Source organism: Somniosus microcephalus, chromosome 4 (assembly GCF_052327205.1).
Source record: "Somniosus microcephalus isolate GS21.2 chromosome 4, FLI_Smic_1.0, whole genome shotgun sequence".
Taxonomy (NCBI): domain Eukaryota; kingdom Metazoa; phylum Chordata; class Chondrichthyes; order Squaliformes; family Somniosidae; genus Somniosus; species Somniosus microcephalus.
Window position 1 is genome coordinate 289,433,789 of NC_140990.1, and position 16,498 is coordinate 289,450,286.

At 46.2% G+C, this 16,498-nt stretch overlaps 1 protein-coding gene across 6 annotated transcripts in view; it reads left to right on the forward strand.

The window, feature by feature from the left end:
• The window catches only part of rab3gap1 (RAB3 GTPase activating protein subunit 1), a 120,430-nt gene that overhangs the window by 50,494 nt on the left and 53,438 nt on the right, over nt 1-16,498 (forward strand). For all 6 annotated transcript variants that reach the window (XM_085986628.1, XM_085986630.1, XM_085986629.1 and 3 more), the window contains 4 exons: nt 502-600; nt 7,539-7,711; nt 8,119-8,173; nt 9,485-9,901. In XM_085986628.1, coding sequence (XP_085842754.1) covers nt 502-600; nt 7,539-7,711; nt 8,119-8,173; nt 9,485-9,901 — 744 coding nt within the window. The remainder of the gene's footprint in view (nt 1-501; nt 601-7,538; nt 7,712-8,118; nt 8,174-9,484; nt 9,902-16,498) is intronic.

The following is a 16,498-nucleotide window of genomic DNA, read 5'->3' on the forward strand; positions in this document are numbered from 1 at the left end:
TCTAACCATTAAAATTTACAAAGGAGCTGTCAATCTGTGCAAACTAAACTAATCACGTAACATTGTCTAATTTTGTAGTATTCTTCTCTCCAGCCTATAACTAAATCTTGCAACATTGTATTGAAATAAGCTTGGTAGAGGGATCTGACTGCAGTTGACTTTTAAACTGCTTATGTATTGTGACTGGATTTAAAGGAACGGGCATGAAACCAAAACAAAAAAGTACCTTATTTTATAAAAATGATACAAGTAAATAGGAATCTTTTGAAATGTTTCTGGATAATCCAGGATTAATATAAGTGATACAGATGATTTCATTTTGTTACGAATTATTGTTGGTTTCTTTAGTAAAGTGATAATTAAAAACTTTGTTATCTGTGATGGAAATTACATTGGTAACATAAATGTGGGTTCAGGAGTTTAAATGACCAAAGCAAGCACACACCACTGCACAATGAAGAGGAATTATATATAATCTAACTTGTCATTTTCTATGTTTAGTTTCTGTTCCCAGATGCTGCTGAAAAGGCTGGTGATGCATCTACTGCTAAATGTAGCACCTCAAGAGGAAATAGTATTGCTGCAGCTGAAGAGGGCTATGTAAGTTCCAGAATCTTCTACCCAATTCAGCCCTAGAAAGTCTTTGTAACTGTTTTAATTGTTGAAGGTTGATTTTGTTTCTGTATGTTACAACGAAGTATTATGTTTCAGAAATGATTGATGATACAGTATACATTTTCTCCCCACTGGGTTCTGCAGTTATGATGCTAACATAAGCATGTCAAGAGGTAGCATGGCTACAGTTGGAAGATGCTAAATTTGCTGCAGAATTTCATATAGTATGCACAAATTGTTCATCACTATTCAATTTTTGTTCCAAACTGTAGCATAGGGCTGGATTTTCCCGGGTCCCACCCATACGATGTGGGGGAAACCGGAAGGTCGGGTTTCCCGGCATGCTGGAGCGTTTTGGTCACCTGCCCTAATTTATCCTTGTGTGGCTTGGTGTCAATTTTTTTTTTGTCTCAACATACTCCTGTGCAGCGCCTTGGGACGTTTTACTATGTTAAATGCGCTATATAAATACAAGTTGTTGTTGTTGGAAAGTGTAGTGTCCGCGTATCAATAACACACGGACTGCAGGAGAACGATAATAACAGGTGTTTACTGAACAGAGGGTATGCTGGAACTAACTGTACAAATTACTACACGGTGTTATATACAGGTGTGGTCACTACTGGTACTGCAGTATACAGGGGCTGTAAAAGATAGTTCCTCTCTTAAAGGTACATACATTACAATTCCTCCCCTTTTAGATAAACAGTACATAACATTCATTTAACAATTAAATAATAACTACAGTAATTACAATTACAATTTTCTTTGTACTATATATATCAGCTGAAAGTAATCATTTATAAATTCAGTCTTTGAGGAGGCTTCCTGATCCTGTCTGGATAGCGCCTTTCTCGAGTATCCTCTTCTTGCGGCGGAGTCGATTCTGGCTCATTGTCATTGGTTGGTTCGTCAGCTTCCAATACCACTGATTGAGGTAGACGCAATCTGTACTTCGGGTTCATCACCAGGTACGTATGGGCGAGGCATGGGGTTGACTTGTTCCTGTGACTCTAGAATCTGGTCAACATGGTGTCTCACGATGCTCTCTCCAATGTCCACTGTGTACATTAGTGGTCCCTGCCGTGTGCATATAGTTCCTGGCTGCCATTTTTCTGTTTGGTAGTCGCGGGCCAAGACTGGTTGCCCTATCTTGAAGCTCCTGGTTGGCTTCTCATTGATGTGCTGGAATTGCTTATTCTCAACATCTCGTCTTATGTTTGGTTTGAGCTAATCCAGGCGACATCTTAACCTTCGGTTAAAGAACATCATGGCTGGAGCTTGGTTGGTGACTGCATGTGTCGCATTCAAGCAAACAAGAAATTATCCACCTTGTGTTGCAGTGGTATGTTGTCGTTATACATTGCCTTTATTGCTTTTTTAAAGGTTTGAACAAACCTCTCAGCCAATCCATTTGTGGCTGGATGATATGGGGCGGATTTGTAATGCTTTACCCCATTATTCCTCAAAAACCTCCGGAAATCCTCGGACACAAACTGTGGTCCATTGTCTGAACAAATCTGTTCTGGCAAGCCATTCCTGGCGAAGATGGTCCGTAGGACTGCAATAGTTTTCTCCGTGGTGGTGGAGGACATTTTGATGACCTCTGGCCATTTCGAATGTGCATCCACAGCGATTAAAAACATTGAGTCCATAAATGGACCAGCAAAATCAATGTGTACCCGTTGCCATGGAGATGAGGGTCACTCCCATGGGTGTAGCGGGGCCTGTGGTGGAGCGTTTTGGACTTTCTGGCATCCTGTGCATCTCTTGGTCATTTCCTCGATTTCTTTATCGATTCCTGGCCACCACACAAACGCCCTGGCTAGGCTCTTCATTTTTACCCCTCCCAGATGACCCTCATGAAGCTCATTGAGCACTCTGTCTCTCAACTTGGGTGGAATTACCACTTGGGATCCACACATCAAGGTCCCCCGGCACACTGACCGCTGTTCTCTCCTTGGCGAGAATGCTGGCAACAGTGCGTCGCCATGTGCTGGCCATCCCTTCACTGTCAAATCCTAGACCCGAGAGAGTGTCGGGTCATTTCGGGTTTCCTTCTCTATACTTGAGTTTGTAACGGTAGACATTCGACTATGGTCGAGTGGAATATCTCAACAGGGTCCACTGCAGGTGCTTCCTCCACCGTAGGCAGCGGCAGGCGCGACAGCCCATCAGCGTTTCCATGCTGTTTCATGCCATTATACTCTATGTCGTATTGATGTGCCCCTAGGAAAAGGGACCATCTTTGCAGCCGTTGCGCCGTCATCACCGGAACGCCCTTCTTTGGGTTAAAAATGGAGACAAGAGGCTGGTGATCAGTCAGTAAGGTGAATTTCTGCCCGTGCAGATAGTGATTGAACTTCTTCACCCCCCCCCCCCCCCCCCCCAACACCAGGCTGAGGGCCTCCCTGTCAATCTGGGCATAGTTACGCTCGGCTGAGGTTAACGAGTGTGACGCAAAGGCTATTGGCCTCTCTGAACCGTCGAGGAATTTGTGTGACGGCACCGCTCCAATGCCGTAGGGAGACGCATCACATGCCAACCGAATCGGTAGTGTTGGATTGTAGTGGGCCAGTACTTCTTTTGAAGTGATTAGGCATTTACATTTCTGAAAGGCACGCTTACACTCATCACTCCATTTCCATGCTACTCCAGTTTGCAGCAGGGCGTTCAGTGGGTGCAGAATTGTAGACAAATTTGGCAAGAACTTGTGGTAGTAGTTCACCAACCCGAGGAACGACCTCAGTTGCAACACATTTTCCGGTGCTGGAGCCTTGACTACTGCCTCAATCTTGTCTGGGGACTTATGTAACCCCTCTTCATCAATCACGTGGCCACAATACGAGATTTGTTTCCTGAAAAACTCGCATTTGGGGCGGTTGGCTCGTAGCCCATATTCTTGTAATCTAGTGAGCACCTGCTCCAGGTTGGCAAGATGTTCACTGTCATTTTCGCCCGTAACCAGGATGTCGTCCAAATAACACTGGGTCCCCGGGATCCCTTGCAGGACTTGTTCCATCGCCCTCTGCCAAATAGCCGGCGCTGATGCTACCCCGAATACCAGTCGGTTGTACTGGTAAAGACCTTTGTGAGTGTTTATCGTGAGGTATTTTCTAGATGCTTCTTCTACCTTCATTTGTAGATACGCTTGGGCCAGATCAATCTTCGTAAAGCGTTTCCCTCCAGATAGTGAGGCGAAAATATCTTCTATCCGTGGAAGTGGATATTGTACTGTGTGCAGGACTGGGTTCACAGTTACCTTGAATCCCCACAGATGCGAACCTTCTTCGGCTCCCCAGGCGTGCTGCTCAATGATTTCTTCATTACAGGAACGATGGGTGTGGCCCACTCACTCCAGTCCACCTTGGACAGCACACCCGAAGGCTCCAGACTCTCCAGCTCTGCTTCGACGGCTGGATGGATCGCATACGGTACTGGTCTGGCCTTAAAAAAAAAAAAAAAAAAAAAAAAAAATTGGGGTTTGCGTTATCTTTAATTTTTGTCGTTGCCGTTACGCCTTTTAGAGTCCCAAGTCCTTGCTGGAACACCTCTTTCGCGTCAGTTAGAATTTTTGACAGTCGTCCAGGTGTGACGTCGTCATCCTTTTTGTCAGCCACAGTTAGCGCCTGAATGGAATGCCAATCCAATTGTATTTCTCGGATCCATTCACGTCCCAATAATGGTGGTCCTCCATCTTGTAGTATATATAGATACAGTTTCTGTGTTTCCTTGCCGTTGTATTTAACGGGCACCCTTATTTTTCCTCTGGGGTAGACTTTTTGCCCCGTATATGTCTTCAAGACAATGGACGTGTCCTTCAAGGGTATGTGTGAGAATAGCCGCTCATAGTCTCGCCGATTCATGACTGTTGGGGCTGATCCTGTGTCCAATTCCATCTTTACTTGGGACCCTGCTATCATGAGGGTGACCCAAACGGTTCGGTGATCCTCCTTTGCGATCACGTTGTGTAACTTTAGACAACTTAGTCTCCTGCTCCCGGAGTCATTATCACTCTTCTGATCTTCTGAACTACTGTCCGTCATCTTTTGTACTTTCTTGTACTTTTCCTTAGTAGTTCTTTTAGTGTTGGTTTTCTTTCCTAACCTGCAGACTCGTGCTATGTGTCCCACTTTTCCACATTGCCTGCATACTTTGTCCTTAAACCAGCAATCCTTCTGGTCATGGGTTGTTCTGCCGCAGCGATAGCACTTTTCTGCTCCATATGCCATTTCATTGGTGCTATATTCTTGTGGTTTCTGTTGTATTTCCGCAGCTCCCCGTGCTGCTGCTTCGTAGGATACTGCCACGCTGAAAGCCTTTTCTAGCGTAAGGTCCTTTTCCGAAAGTAGTCGTTTCTGGGTTCCTTCACTCTGGAGCCCGCAGACAAACTTATCCCTTAAGGTATCTGCCAGTCCTGCTCCGAACTGGCAGTGTTTCGATAACTTGCGTAGTTCCGTAAGATAGTCAGCATTACTCTCGTCTTTGTGCTGGTTTCTTTTATGGAACTTGAATCTTTCTGCTATCAGCAGCGGTGTAGGGTTTAGATGTTCCTGTAAGATATTGACAATCTCTTCAAAGCTTTTCTCCATTGGTTTAGCTGGGGTAATTAAATTCCGCAATAGGCCGTACGTTCTCGCGCCCATCAAATTCAATAATACCGACGCCTTCTTTTCATCGGCCACCTCATTTGCCTTGCAGCACACTTCATTCTTTCCACATACATGGTCCAGTCTTCTATTTCGTTGTCGAAAGCAGTCATGCTGCCACTCTTCGGCATCTTGGGTGGTTTAAAATGGCGCCTCCCGCGCTTTTCCTTCTTCCCCAATGGATTAAAATGGCGCCTCCCGCGCTTTTCCTCCTTCCCCCTGCTGCCAATGCTGCTCCTAGCGTTCTAACTAGTAATGGCGGCGCCCCGCGGCTTTCTGCGCTTCTCTCTTGTTAATTAATTTTCTTAGTTTTATTCTTCTTCGACGCTGTCCACTGCGCGTCTCTTTTCCTTCCCCCTTTTTTATTTTCTTTAACGCTGCCCGGCTCTTGAGCACCGGCCGCGCCCTGTGCGCTCCACCCTCTCTACCCTCTCTCTCTCTCTCTCTCTCTCTCTTCCTTCATGACGACGCTGCTCGGCTCCCTTGCAGAACCGCTCGATCGAGCTCTAGCCCGCCGCAGTCCGGGAAGGGTCAGCGCACTACCTGCTACCAGCCCGATTTGCTGGAACACCTTGACTGGAGAACCAAGCCCAGCTCTCCACAGCCTCCCCTGCGATTCTCTGAACTCCAATGGATCACTGGGCGGTTGCCCACGGTCGACGCCCGTTGCTCTGGCTTCGACCTCCAAGAAGCTTCTTTTCAGGGATGGATCCCCGTGAGGTGATGCAGTACTGCAGGTGAGTTTGAACCTGCTCGTCGCCACTGTAGTGTCCGCGTATCAATAACACACGGACTGCAGGAGAACGGTAATAACAGGTGTTTACTGAACAGAGGGTATGCTGGAACTAACTGTACAAATTACTACACGGTGTTATATACAGGTGTGGTCACTACTGGTACTGCAGTATACAGGGGCTGTAAAAGATAGTTCCTCTCTTAAAGGTACATACATTACAGAAAGCACCTCGGGACATCTATGGTCATGAAAGGCCCTATATAAATGCAAGTTCTTCCTTCTTTCTAGTATTTAATACTTACTTCCGCACAGCAAAAGAAATACAGTTCAGATGATTAGTAGATTCCATTCAATAGCCAGATAATAGAGAAATGTGTGTGTTATGTGTAAAGGGGAAGAAGGGTGGTTTTGTGTCCAGAGTAATTTCTGGGAAAACCAAATGCAGAAATTCAACCATCTTTAATGAAGCACTTGAATGAAACCTGTCAGTCCATCCAATATTACAAATGTTGCTCTCAGCTGTAGCCATCATCTTTAGATAACCCTTTGAGGATCAGGACAGTATTTGTGGATCAGAGAAATATAACTAAATTAGGATTTATTAGGAGCCGTAACAAATATTTTTACAAATGTGGGAATGCTCTGTACTCTCTTTCTTACTCTAATTGTGATTTTAATAATGGATGAGTTTATTGCATAGTAGGACTAGCATTGGCCAGAAGTACAAGTGAATGCCTAAAATATAATGTTAATTTCTTCCTTTCAGTGTGCCCTCTCACCTTTTTTGCAATGTTGCACTCTTTCACATGAGGAAATATTTTTTGCTCCCCATTTGCAGATCTCCATCAGCACTAATCTGCACAGCATTAGAAAACCTCAGCAGCTGGGAATTACATGCTAGTTCAGCATTCCTGATACTTAAGTACATGTAAAACATATTCAGGCTTGGCAGCATGTTTTGTTGTCTAGCTCTTTCAAAGTTTGGACTTAAATAAGTGCCACAATTTTAATTTCAATAGTTTATTTTGATGACTAGCATGTGAATTTCTTTTAAAGCATATCATAGAACTTTCAAAATATCAGCACAAGCTGGCCCCTTGGTCCAGTGTGCCTGTGCCAGTACGATCTAATTTAAGCCAGCTAACTATGTTGCAACAATCTACTTTAAGCCAGTTCCCCTGCTCTTTTCCCATGCCATTTAATATTTTTTCCTCTAAGTATTTACCAAATTCCCTTTTCAAATGTCATGACTAACTTGGCTTCAGTACCAACTTGTAATTTAATCCATAATAACCTTTTGTGTGAAAATATGTTTACTTGTTAAAAGTTTTTATCATTTAGGCTGACTCAAAGTGAGCTAGTTATTCATTTCCTCTTAATAGTCTGGTATGCTACATGTTCATACTATCTCATTCTCAAGTTTGATCAATTTTAATTTTTTTTAAATTAAAGTAAAATTTAGCACAGGTATGTAAAATTGGTAAACAACTTGTATATACTAATCATTTCTATTATGTTTTATGGTTTCTTTTCATCAGAACCTTTACAGTCAATTTAAATCTGCTCCCTCAGACAGTCTGACATACAAGCTGGCTTTGTGTCTCTGTATGGTTAACTTTTATCATGGCGGAATGAGGGGTGTGGCCCATTTATGGCAGGAATTTGTGTTGGAAATGCGGTACAGATTGGAAAATAATTATCTTGTACCAGGGTAAGTTTTTTTTTTTTAAACTTTAAGGCTCCTGCCATGCAGTAGGAAGCCCGAGTTTGAATTTTAGCATTGTTGATATTTGTAGTTGCGCTTCTCCCAGATTGCAAACTACGTTGGGTCATTTGGTGCAGCACCATGCAAAACAACTGAACGGGCAAGTTGCAGGAAGGAAAATTAATTGGGTTCCACATTAGCCCCCCCTTAATGACTGAAGGGAGACTGATCCACGTTGTTCAGATGTCTAGGACCTGAAATTTGATGTGTTGTCGTGGAGTCTATGAAGATTTTTTTTAAATAGATTTAAATTATACATTTGGTCAATGTAAGTTTTGAACATCTGTATTGCTATGCGATGCCATTATAAAGCAACAACCAAATAATTAGCGGTCATTAATTTTGTTTTGCAGGTTAGCTACTGGACCTCCAGATTTAAAATGCTGCTTGTTCCATCAAAAACTGCAGGTTGGTTTGAAAGTTCCACCATTAACTTTCTTGGCAGTAGCCATTTTAAGTGTCATTGTTCAATATTTTTTCATTTTAATTGACTGAATATTTCAATGCAACTAAAAGGATAGTCTTGTTAAATTCTTTTCATCTTCAGGTAAGCACCTTTGAGCTTATCTTACAATGAAAAAATGTTAAATATTAAACAGGCTATAGCATTAAGCTTTTGATTGCATTGCACAGCAAAAGCACCATTCCTTCTCAACAGAAATAAATAATTTTTGACTTCATATTCTGTAATAATGGACATTATTCTAGTGTACTGTCCTTAATTCTTTTAAGGGAACCTGTAGAAAATATGTATTTTTATATTGAATTTGCAATGTAATTAGTTTTAAAATTATCTTTGGTGCTGGTAAGTTATGATATTTCACCTGCATTATGAGCACCTGGTACTTATCACCATTCTATGAGCAAGAATCATCTCTGGCGTTTTAAGTATTTTAACTTCTTGAATGCTGTGAAAGATTGTACATCGAATCACTTTTTTACATTCTGTTTAACTTCATGTAATGCAGCTAATTCTAGCTCTTAAACTGAGCAGAACATCTCATTGGCAAGATGTTTGTCGGCTGTTGTATCTTGTCATTCCACCTTGCACATCAGCAATTGGAACTGCATCCTCTCCTACCTCAGGTGTTGGGTCACATCCTAGTAAACCTTCATTTGAATTGTCCATCTCACAGAAAGAGAGCCTCTGCGAGAGAATGGCACTATCTGCCCAGCCCTACACCGTGCATGTTGTTGCTGCTTCTTTCTGCATAGCAGTCAACTTTCGTTAAGCAGTGTTGTCTGTAACATTCATTTGTATAAATTTTTTATTCACTTTTGTCGAACAGAATATCATTGAATCTTGAACAGTTAGAGAGAGATGCGCTGTCATAGGTGCAGTACTCTCACATTTCCTCCTCCTCTCTTCCCCTCCCCAGCTGACACCTTTTGGAATCAGAACACCAGATATTGGTACACCGGTCATTGGAATCCATTCAATTACAATGAGAAAAACTGTTTAGAAAAGGAAAACGAGAGGAAAGACTGCCAGAGAGAAATTATGTGGCAGATGCTATAATCTGCAGTGACTTTTGTCACCACCAAATCATGGAGCAGTAGGGGGCACTGAGTTGTGCTTTGGTAGATGCAGTAGACACAGATGGTGCTGTAATAGGAGGCTGCATTTGAGCTCTTGAAAATAAGGGGAGGGGTAGGAATGAAATGGACAGTGGAATCTAATTTTAACTTCCTGTGAAAACTTTTATTTTTAATTTTAAGATGCTGAATTGTTGCATTGAGAGGAAAAAAGCGAGAGATGGTGGAAGGAAACAAACATCTGAAAATGCATTGGGTAGTTCAGTCGAGAGGAAGCTGTCAAATAGTACTGGTAAAGGGACATCAGAATGTTCTGATAAAGAGTTTGATAAGGAAAACAAAGGAGAATCATCCCAGCAGAAATCGTGGGACTCATGGAGTGACAGTGAGGATGAGTTTTTTGAGTGCCTGAGTGACACAGAAGAGTTGAAGGAAAGTGCACAGGAGAGTGAAATAAAAGAAAGAACAACAAAAGGAGAGAAAAAAGATGAAGGAGGAAAGAAAGAGATCCCAAAATGGAGACCAGAGGGTCGTCTGCATCAGCATGGTAAACTGACTCTGCTTCGCACAGGAGATCCACTTTATATTCCAGTTACGCAGGTAAGAAATGTTGTAGGTAACGAGCATTAATTTCTGACTTCTACTGCATTTAAAAATGAAGAGTCTGACGATGATATTTTCAAGGTACTTGTATATTGAATAGATCAGTAACTTTGCAGTCATCTTTCACATGAATAAATTAAAACTATTTAATTGCACTTCTGATGGCCAAGAGGGTAAATTTGCTAAGCAGAAAGAGTTGCATCTGATTCCTGGTCTCTGCTAAACTTGTTGATTTCAGCCGAGGCAGTAGTTGGGGCACTGCAGTTAGCGTTAATATCCCTGGTTAAGAAGGGATACATTTGGGTAGAATTTCCACTTCTGACTGCTAAATATAAATGCAGCTATAATGTGCGCGTGTGTGCATGTAGAAATGTGTGCATATATGTGTATGTTTGTGTGTGTGTGTGTAAGTGTCAAGTTGCGGAGCTCCTGAAGAATTGGCGTAAACAGCTGAAATGTTAGAGGGAGATCAGGAGAACCCTAGCGGAATTTGCAGGCCTAGAATACTTTGGAAAGTACACATGCAGGATTTTCCTTTGCGTTAAAATAGCTGTGCGCAATAATAAAATCCACAGTTATAGATGACTGAAAAATCTGTTAAAATAGATTTTAACTTAAAATTTTTCTTGTGGTGAGAGTGAGATCGTGAGGACATAGAAAATCTATTTCCCTGAATCAATCTTTCTGTAAGACTAGGAGGAAGCAGCTCTTTACATTGCCAGGATTGGCATTTTTAATCCAGTCTTCAAACAGCTAGACTATCCCAGCATGCATTTAGTGTGTAAAAAGAAAATTACATTATGAATTTGTGTTTAAAGTAAACGGTGCTGCTGGGCAATGCTATGGGAAGGCATTCCAATGATGCCTTTAGAAAACACAATAATGTAGTCCCAAACTCCTCCATCACAATCCCTGGGTATGTCCTGTCCCACCGGCAGGACAGACCCACCAGGGGTGGCGGCACAGTGGTATACAGTCGGGAAGGAGTGGCCCTGGGAGTCCTGAACATTGACTCCGGACCCCATGAAGTCTCATGGCTTCAGGTCAAGCATGGGCAAGGAAACCTCCTGCTGATTACCACCTACTGCCCTCCCTCAGCTGATGAATCAGTACTCCTCCATGTTGAACACCACTTGGAAGAAACACTGAGAGTAACAAGGGCACAGAATGTACTCTGGGTGGGGGACTTCAATGTCCATCACCAAGAGTGGCTCAGTAGCACCACTACAGACCGAGCTAACCGAGTCCTGAAGGACATAACTGCCAGTCTGGGCCTGCGACAGGTGGTGAGAAAACTAACACGAGGGAAAAACCTACTTGATCTCATCCTCACCAATCTACCTGTCACAGATGCATCTGTCCATGACAGCATTGGTAGCAGTGACCACCGCACAGTCATTGTGGAGACGAAGTCCTGACTTCACACTGGGGACACCCTCCACCGTGCTAAATGGGATAGATTCAGAACAGATTGAGCAACTCAAAACTGGGCATTCATGTGGTGCTGTGGGCCATCAGCAGCAGCAGAATTGTATTCCACCACAATCTGTAACTTCATGGCCCTGCATATCCCTCACTCTACCATTACCACCAAGCCAGGGGACCAAACCTGGTTCAACAAGGAGTGTAGAAGAGCATGTCAGGAGCAGCACCAGGCATACCTAAGAATGAGGTGCCAACCTGGGGAAGCTGCAACACTGGACTACATGCGTGCTAAAAAACAGAAGCAGCATGCTATAGACAGGGCTAAGCAATCCCACAATCAACAGATCAGATCAAAGCTCTGCAGTCCTGCCACATCCAGTTGTGAATGGTGGTGGACCATTAAACAACTAACTGGAGGAGGAGGCTCCAAGAATATCCCCATCCTCAATGATGCTGGAGCCCAGCATGTGAGTGCAAAAGACAAGGCTGAAGCGTTTGCAACCAACTTCAGCCAGAAGTGCCGAGTGGATGATCCATATCGGCCTACTCCCGAGGTCCCCACCTTCAAAGAAGCCAGTCTTCAGCCAGTTCGATTCACTCCACGTGATATCAAGAAACGGCTGAGCGCATTGGATACAGCAAAGACTATAGGCCCCGACAACATCCCGGCTATCGTGCTGAAGACTTGTGCTCCAGAACTAGCCGCGCCTCTAGCCAAGCTGTTTCAGTAGAGCTACAACACTGGCATCTATCCGACAATGTGGAAAACTGCCTAGGTATGTCCTGTCCACAAAAAGCAGGACAAATCCAACCCGGCCAATTACCGCCCCATCAGTCTACTCTCAATCATCAGCAAAGTGATGGAAGGTGTCGTCGACAGTGCTATCAAGCAGCACTTACTCACCAATAACCTGCTCACGGATGCCCAGTTTGAATTCCGCCAAGATCACTCGGCTCCCGACATTTGTCTCCTGCTTTGGTCTAAACATGGATAAAGTAACTGAATTCCAGAGGTGAGAGTGACTGCCCTTGACATCAAGGCAGCATTTGACCAAATCTGGCATCAAGGAGCCCTAGTAAAACTGAAGTCATTGGGAATCGGGGAAAACGCTCCACTGGCTGGAGTCATACCTAGCACAAAGGAAGAGGGCTGTGATGGTTGAAGGTCAATGATCACAGCCCCAGGACATCGTTGCAGGAGTTCCTCAGGGCAGTGTCCTAGGCCCAACCATCTTCAGCTGCTTCATCAATGACCTTCCCTCCAATATAAGGTCAGAAATGGGGATGTTCGCTGATGACTGCACAGTGTTCAGCGCCATTCACAACTCCTCAGATAATGAAGCAGTCCATGCCCGCCTGCAACAAGACCTGGACGACATTCAGGCTTGGGCTGATAAGTGGCAGGTAACATTCGCACCACAGAAGTGCCAGGCAATGAATATCTTCAACAAGCTAGAGTCTAACCACTTCCTCTTGACATTCAATGGCATTACCATTGCCGAATCCCCACTATCAACATCCTGGGTGTCACTATTAACCAGAAACTTAACTGGACCAGCTACATAAATACTGTGGCAACAAGAGCAGGTCAGAGGCTAGGTATTCTGCAGTGAGTGTCTCACCTCCTGACTCCGCAAAGCCTTTCCACCATCTACAAAGCACAAGTAAGGAGTGTGATAGAATACTCTCCAGTTGCTTGCATGAGTGCAGCTCCAACAACACTCAAGAAGCTGGACACCATCCAGGACAAAGCAGCCCGCTTGATTGGCACCCCATCCACCACCATAAACATTCACTCCCTCCACCACCGGCGTACAATGGCTGCAGTGTGCACCATCTACAAGATGCACTGCAGCAACTCGCCATGGCTTCTTGACAGCACCTCCCAAACCCGTGACCTCTTCCACCTAGAAGGACAAGGGCAGCAGGCGCATGGAAACACCACCACCGCCAAGTTCTTCCCCAAGTCACACACCATCCTTACTTAGAAGTATAGCGCCGCTCCTTCATTGTCGCTGGGTCAAAATCCTGGAACTTCCTACCCAACAGCACTGTGGGAGTACCTTCACCACACGGACTGCAGCGGTTCAAGAAGGCGGCTCACCACCACCTTCTCAAGGGCAACAATAAATGCTGGCCTTGCCAGCAACGCCCAGATCCCATAAGCAAATAAAAAAAAATTAAAGCATTTTTCCTCCTTTTTGTATTAACTCAAAATAGTCTTCCCACCTAATTGCGAGGATTTGTACATGAAATTTAATGGTTTGGTAGAATTCTCAAAAAAGAAAATATCTGTACTCTGATGTGGTAAACCACTGTTTGTATTCCACTGTGTACATGCCTCGGCTGACTCCTCCCACAAGTCCTAGTATAAAGGTGACTGCTCCCCAGCCCTTTGTATTTCTGGACCGGTCGACCACTCGAGGCAGACCTTCATTCTTTTGTTAATAAAAGCCTTTAGTTACTCTCTTAACTCTCAGTCTTTTGTGAGTAATTGATAGCGCATCAATTTTATTAACAAAATTTTTATAATGGAGAAGATCCTCACACCAGCATGCCTGGACTTAGATCATCGGGAGGCGGACTCATCCACCAAGTTTACTCACTGGCTTAAGTGTTTCGAAAAATTCCTGACCGCCTCCGCAGCAATCAAATCGGACGAGGACAAACTGGATGTCCTGACCTCCAAAGTGAACCACCGAGTGTACTCGGTCATCCAAGACGCGACCTCGTACGCGGACGCTATCAAGCTCCTCAAGGACCAGTACACGCGCCCAGTGAACGAAGTGTACGCCAGGCACCTTCTGGGGAGTCGTAAACAACAACCTGGGGAATCGACCGTGGAATACCTTCAGGCACTGTCTGTGCTTGGCCGGGCCTGTGGTTGTAAGGATGTAAAGGCCGCCGTGTACACAGAGGAACTTATCCGGGACGCTTTTGTAGCGGGCCACAGATCCAATTACACCCGACAGCGACTGTTGGAGCAGAGTGACCTCGACCTCAACAAGGCCTCTGAACTCGCACTATCATTGGATGCAGCCTACCGGGGCATGGGTGCCTACTCCTCTGCACCGTGGACGCCGCGGGGAATGACAGCCTGGGACACGGTAGGACCGCCTCATAGCGCCGTGCCACCCCAGCCACACCCCAGCAACGGCCCAACTACCGCAGCAGTGTCCCAAGGCCAGACAGCAGTGCCCCAAGGCCAGAAATGTTACTTCTGTGGCCAGGCAAAACACCCCAGAGCGCGCTGCCCGGCGAAAAACGCGATCTGCTCGGGCTGCGGGAAGAAGGGACACTACGCTAACGTCTGCAGGGCCAAAGCCACCCCGAACCCCAGCAGCGCCGCGTGTGGGCCATGCGGGCCGCCATCTTGGGCCTCCCCGGCCATGTGCGAACCACCGGTACAGCAGCCATTTTGGACGCCTCCAGCCACATGGGGATCATGGACGCCGCCATCTTGGACGACAGCCGGAACGCAGCAGGCCCCCAACACCGCCTCATCTGATACCCGCAGCGACACACCGACCCCTACGCTGGCATCCGTTACACTGGACCAAGCGAGACCGCACCAGCTGGCCAGTTCCACAATGGACATTAAGGTAAATGGCCACGATACAATCTGCCTTTTTGACTCTGGGAGCACGGAGAGCTTCATCCACCCCGACACGGTGCGGCGTTGCTCTCTCCCAGTCCTGCCTGCGCACCAGCAGATTTCTATGGCCTCCGAGTCCCAGTCGGCGGACATCGGCGGCTACTGCGTAGTGACACTCGTAGTAGACGGGACCGTGTACGATCATTTTAAACTTCTGGTCCTGCCCGACCTCTGCGCTGCCGTCCTGCTGGGGTTAGATTTTCAGTGCCACCTTAAAAGTGTTACGATGGCGTACGGTGGACCCCTACCCCCACTCACAGTCCGCAGCCAGCAGCTCCCAAATTGCCCGCCGCGCACCAGGTGCAACCTCTCCACACTCAGAGTCACCCCCCCCCCCACTGTTTGCTAACCTCACCCCCGACTGTAAGCCCATCGCCACAAAGAGCAGGCGATACAGTGCCGGGGACAGGGTTGTCATTAAAACCGAAGTGGAGCGGCTCCTGAAGGAAGGGATTATTGAGGGCAGCACCAGCCCCTGGCGAGCCCAGGTTGTGGTCGTGAAGACCGGCGAGAAGCAGCGCCTGGTCATCGACTACAGCCAGACAATAAATCGCTACACCCTGCTGGACGCCTACCCACTCCCCCGCATAGCTGATATGGTCAACCAGATCGCGCAGTACCGCGTCTTCTCGACCATTGACCTGAAATCAGCGTACCACCAGCTCCCCATCCGCCCTGAGGACCGCCAGTATACTGCCTTTGAGGCAAACGGCCGCCTCTACCACTTCCTTAGGGTTCCCTTTGGCGTCACCAACGGGGTCTCCGTCTTCCAAAGGGAGATGGACCGGATGGTAGATCAAAATGCGTTGCAGGCCACTTTCCCATATCTGGACAATGTGACCATCTGCGGCCGTGACTTGCAGGACCATGACGCAAACCTCGAAAAATTCCTCCGCACCGCCCAACTCCTAAACCTGACATATAACAAGAAGTGCATATTCTGCATAAACCGCCTCGCCATCCTTGGCTGTGTTGTGGAACACGGAGTCATCGGCCCCGACCCCGACCGGATGCGTCCCCTTATGGAACCCCCACTGCCTCAAGGCCCTGAAGAGGTGCCTAGGGTTTTTCTCCTATTATGCCCAGTGGGTCCCCTACTATGCGGACAAGGCCCATCCGCTGATCAAGTCCACCTCTTTTCCCTTGACGGCAGAGGCCCGCTTAGCCTTCCACCGTATCAAGGAAGACATTGCCAAAGCCACCATGCACGCAGTGGACGAATCCATCCCCTTCCAGGTGGAAAGCGACGCGTCCGACTTTGCCCTGGCCGCTACCCTCAATCAGGCGGGGAGACCCGTGGCCTTCTTTTCACGAACCCTCCAAGGCCCGGAGACCAGACACTCCGCTGTTGAGAAGGAGGCCCAGGCGATTGTGGAGGCTGTGCGTCATTGGAGGCACCACCTGGCCGGAAAACGATTTACCCTGCTCACTGACCAACGTTCAGTTGCTTTCATGTTTAACAACCAGCAGAGGGGCAAAATCAAAAATGACAAGAGCTTGAGGTGGAGAATCGA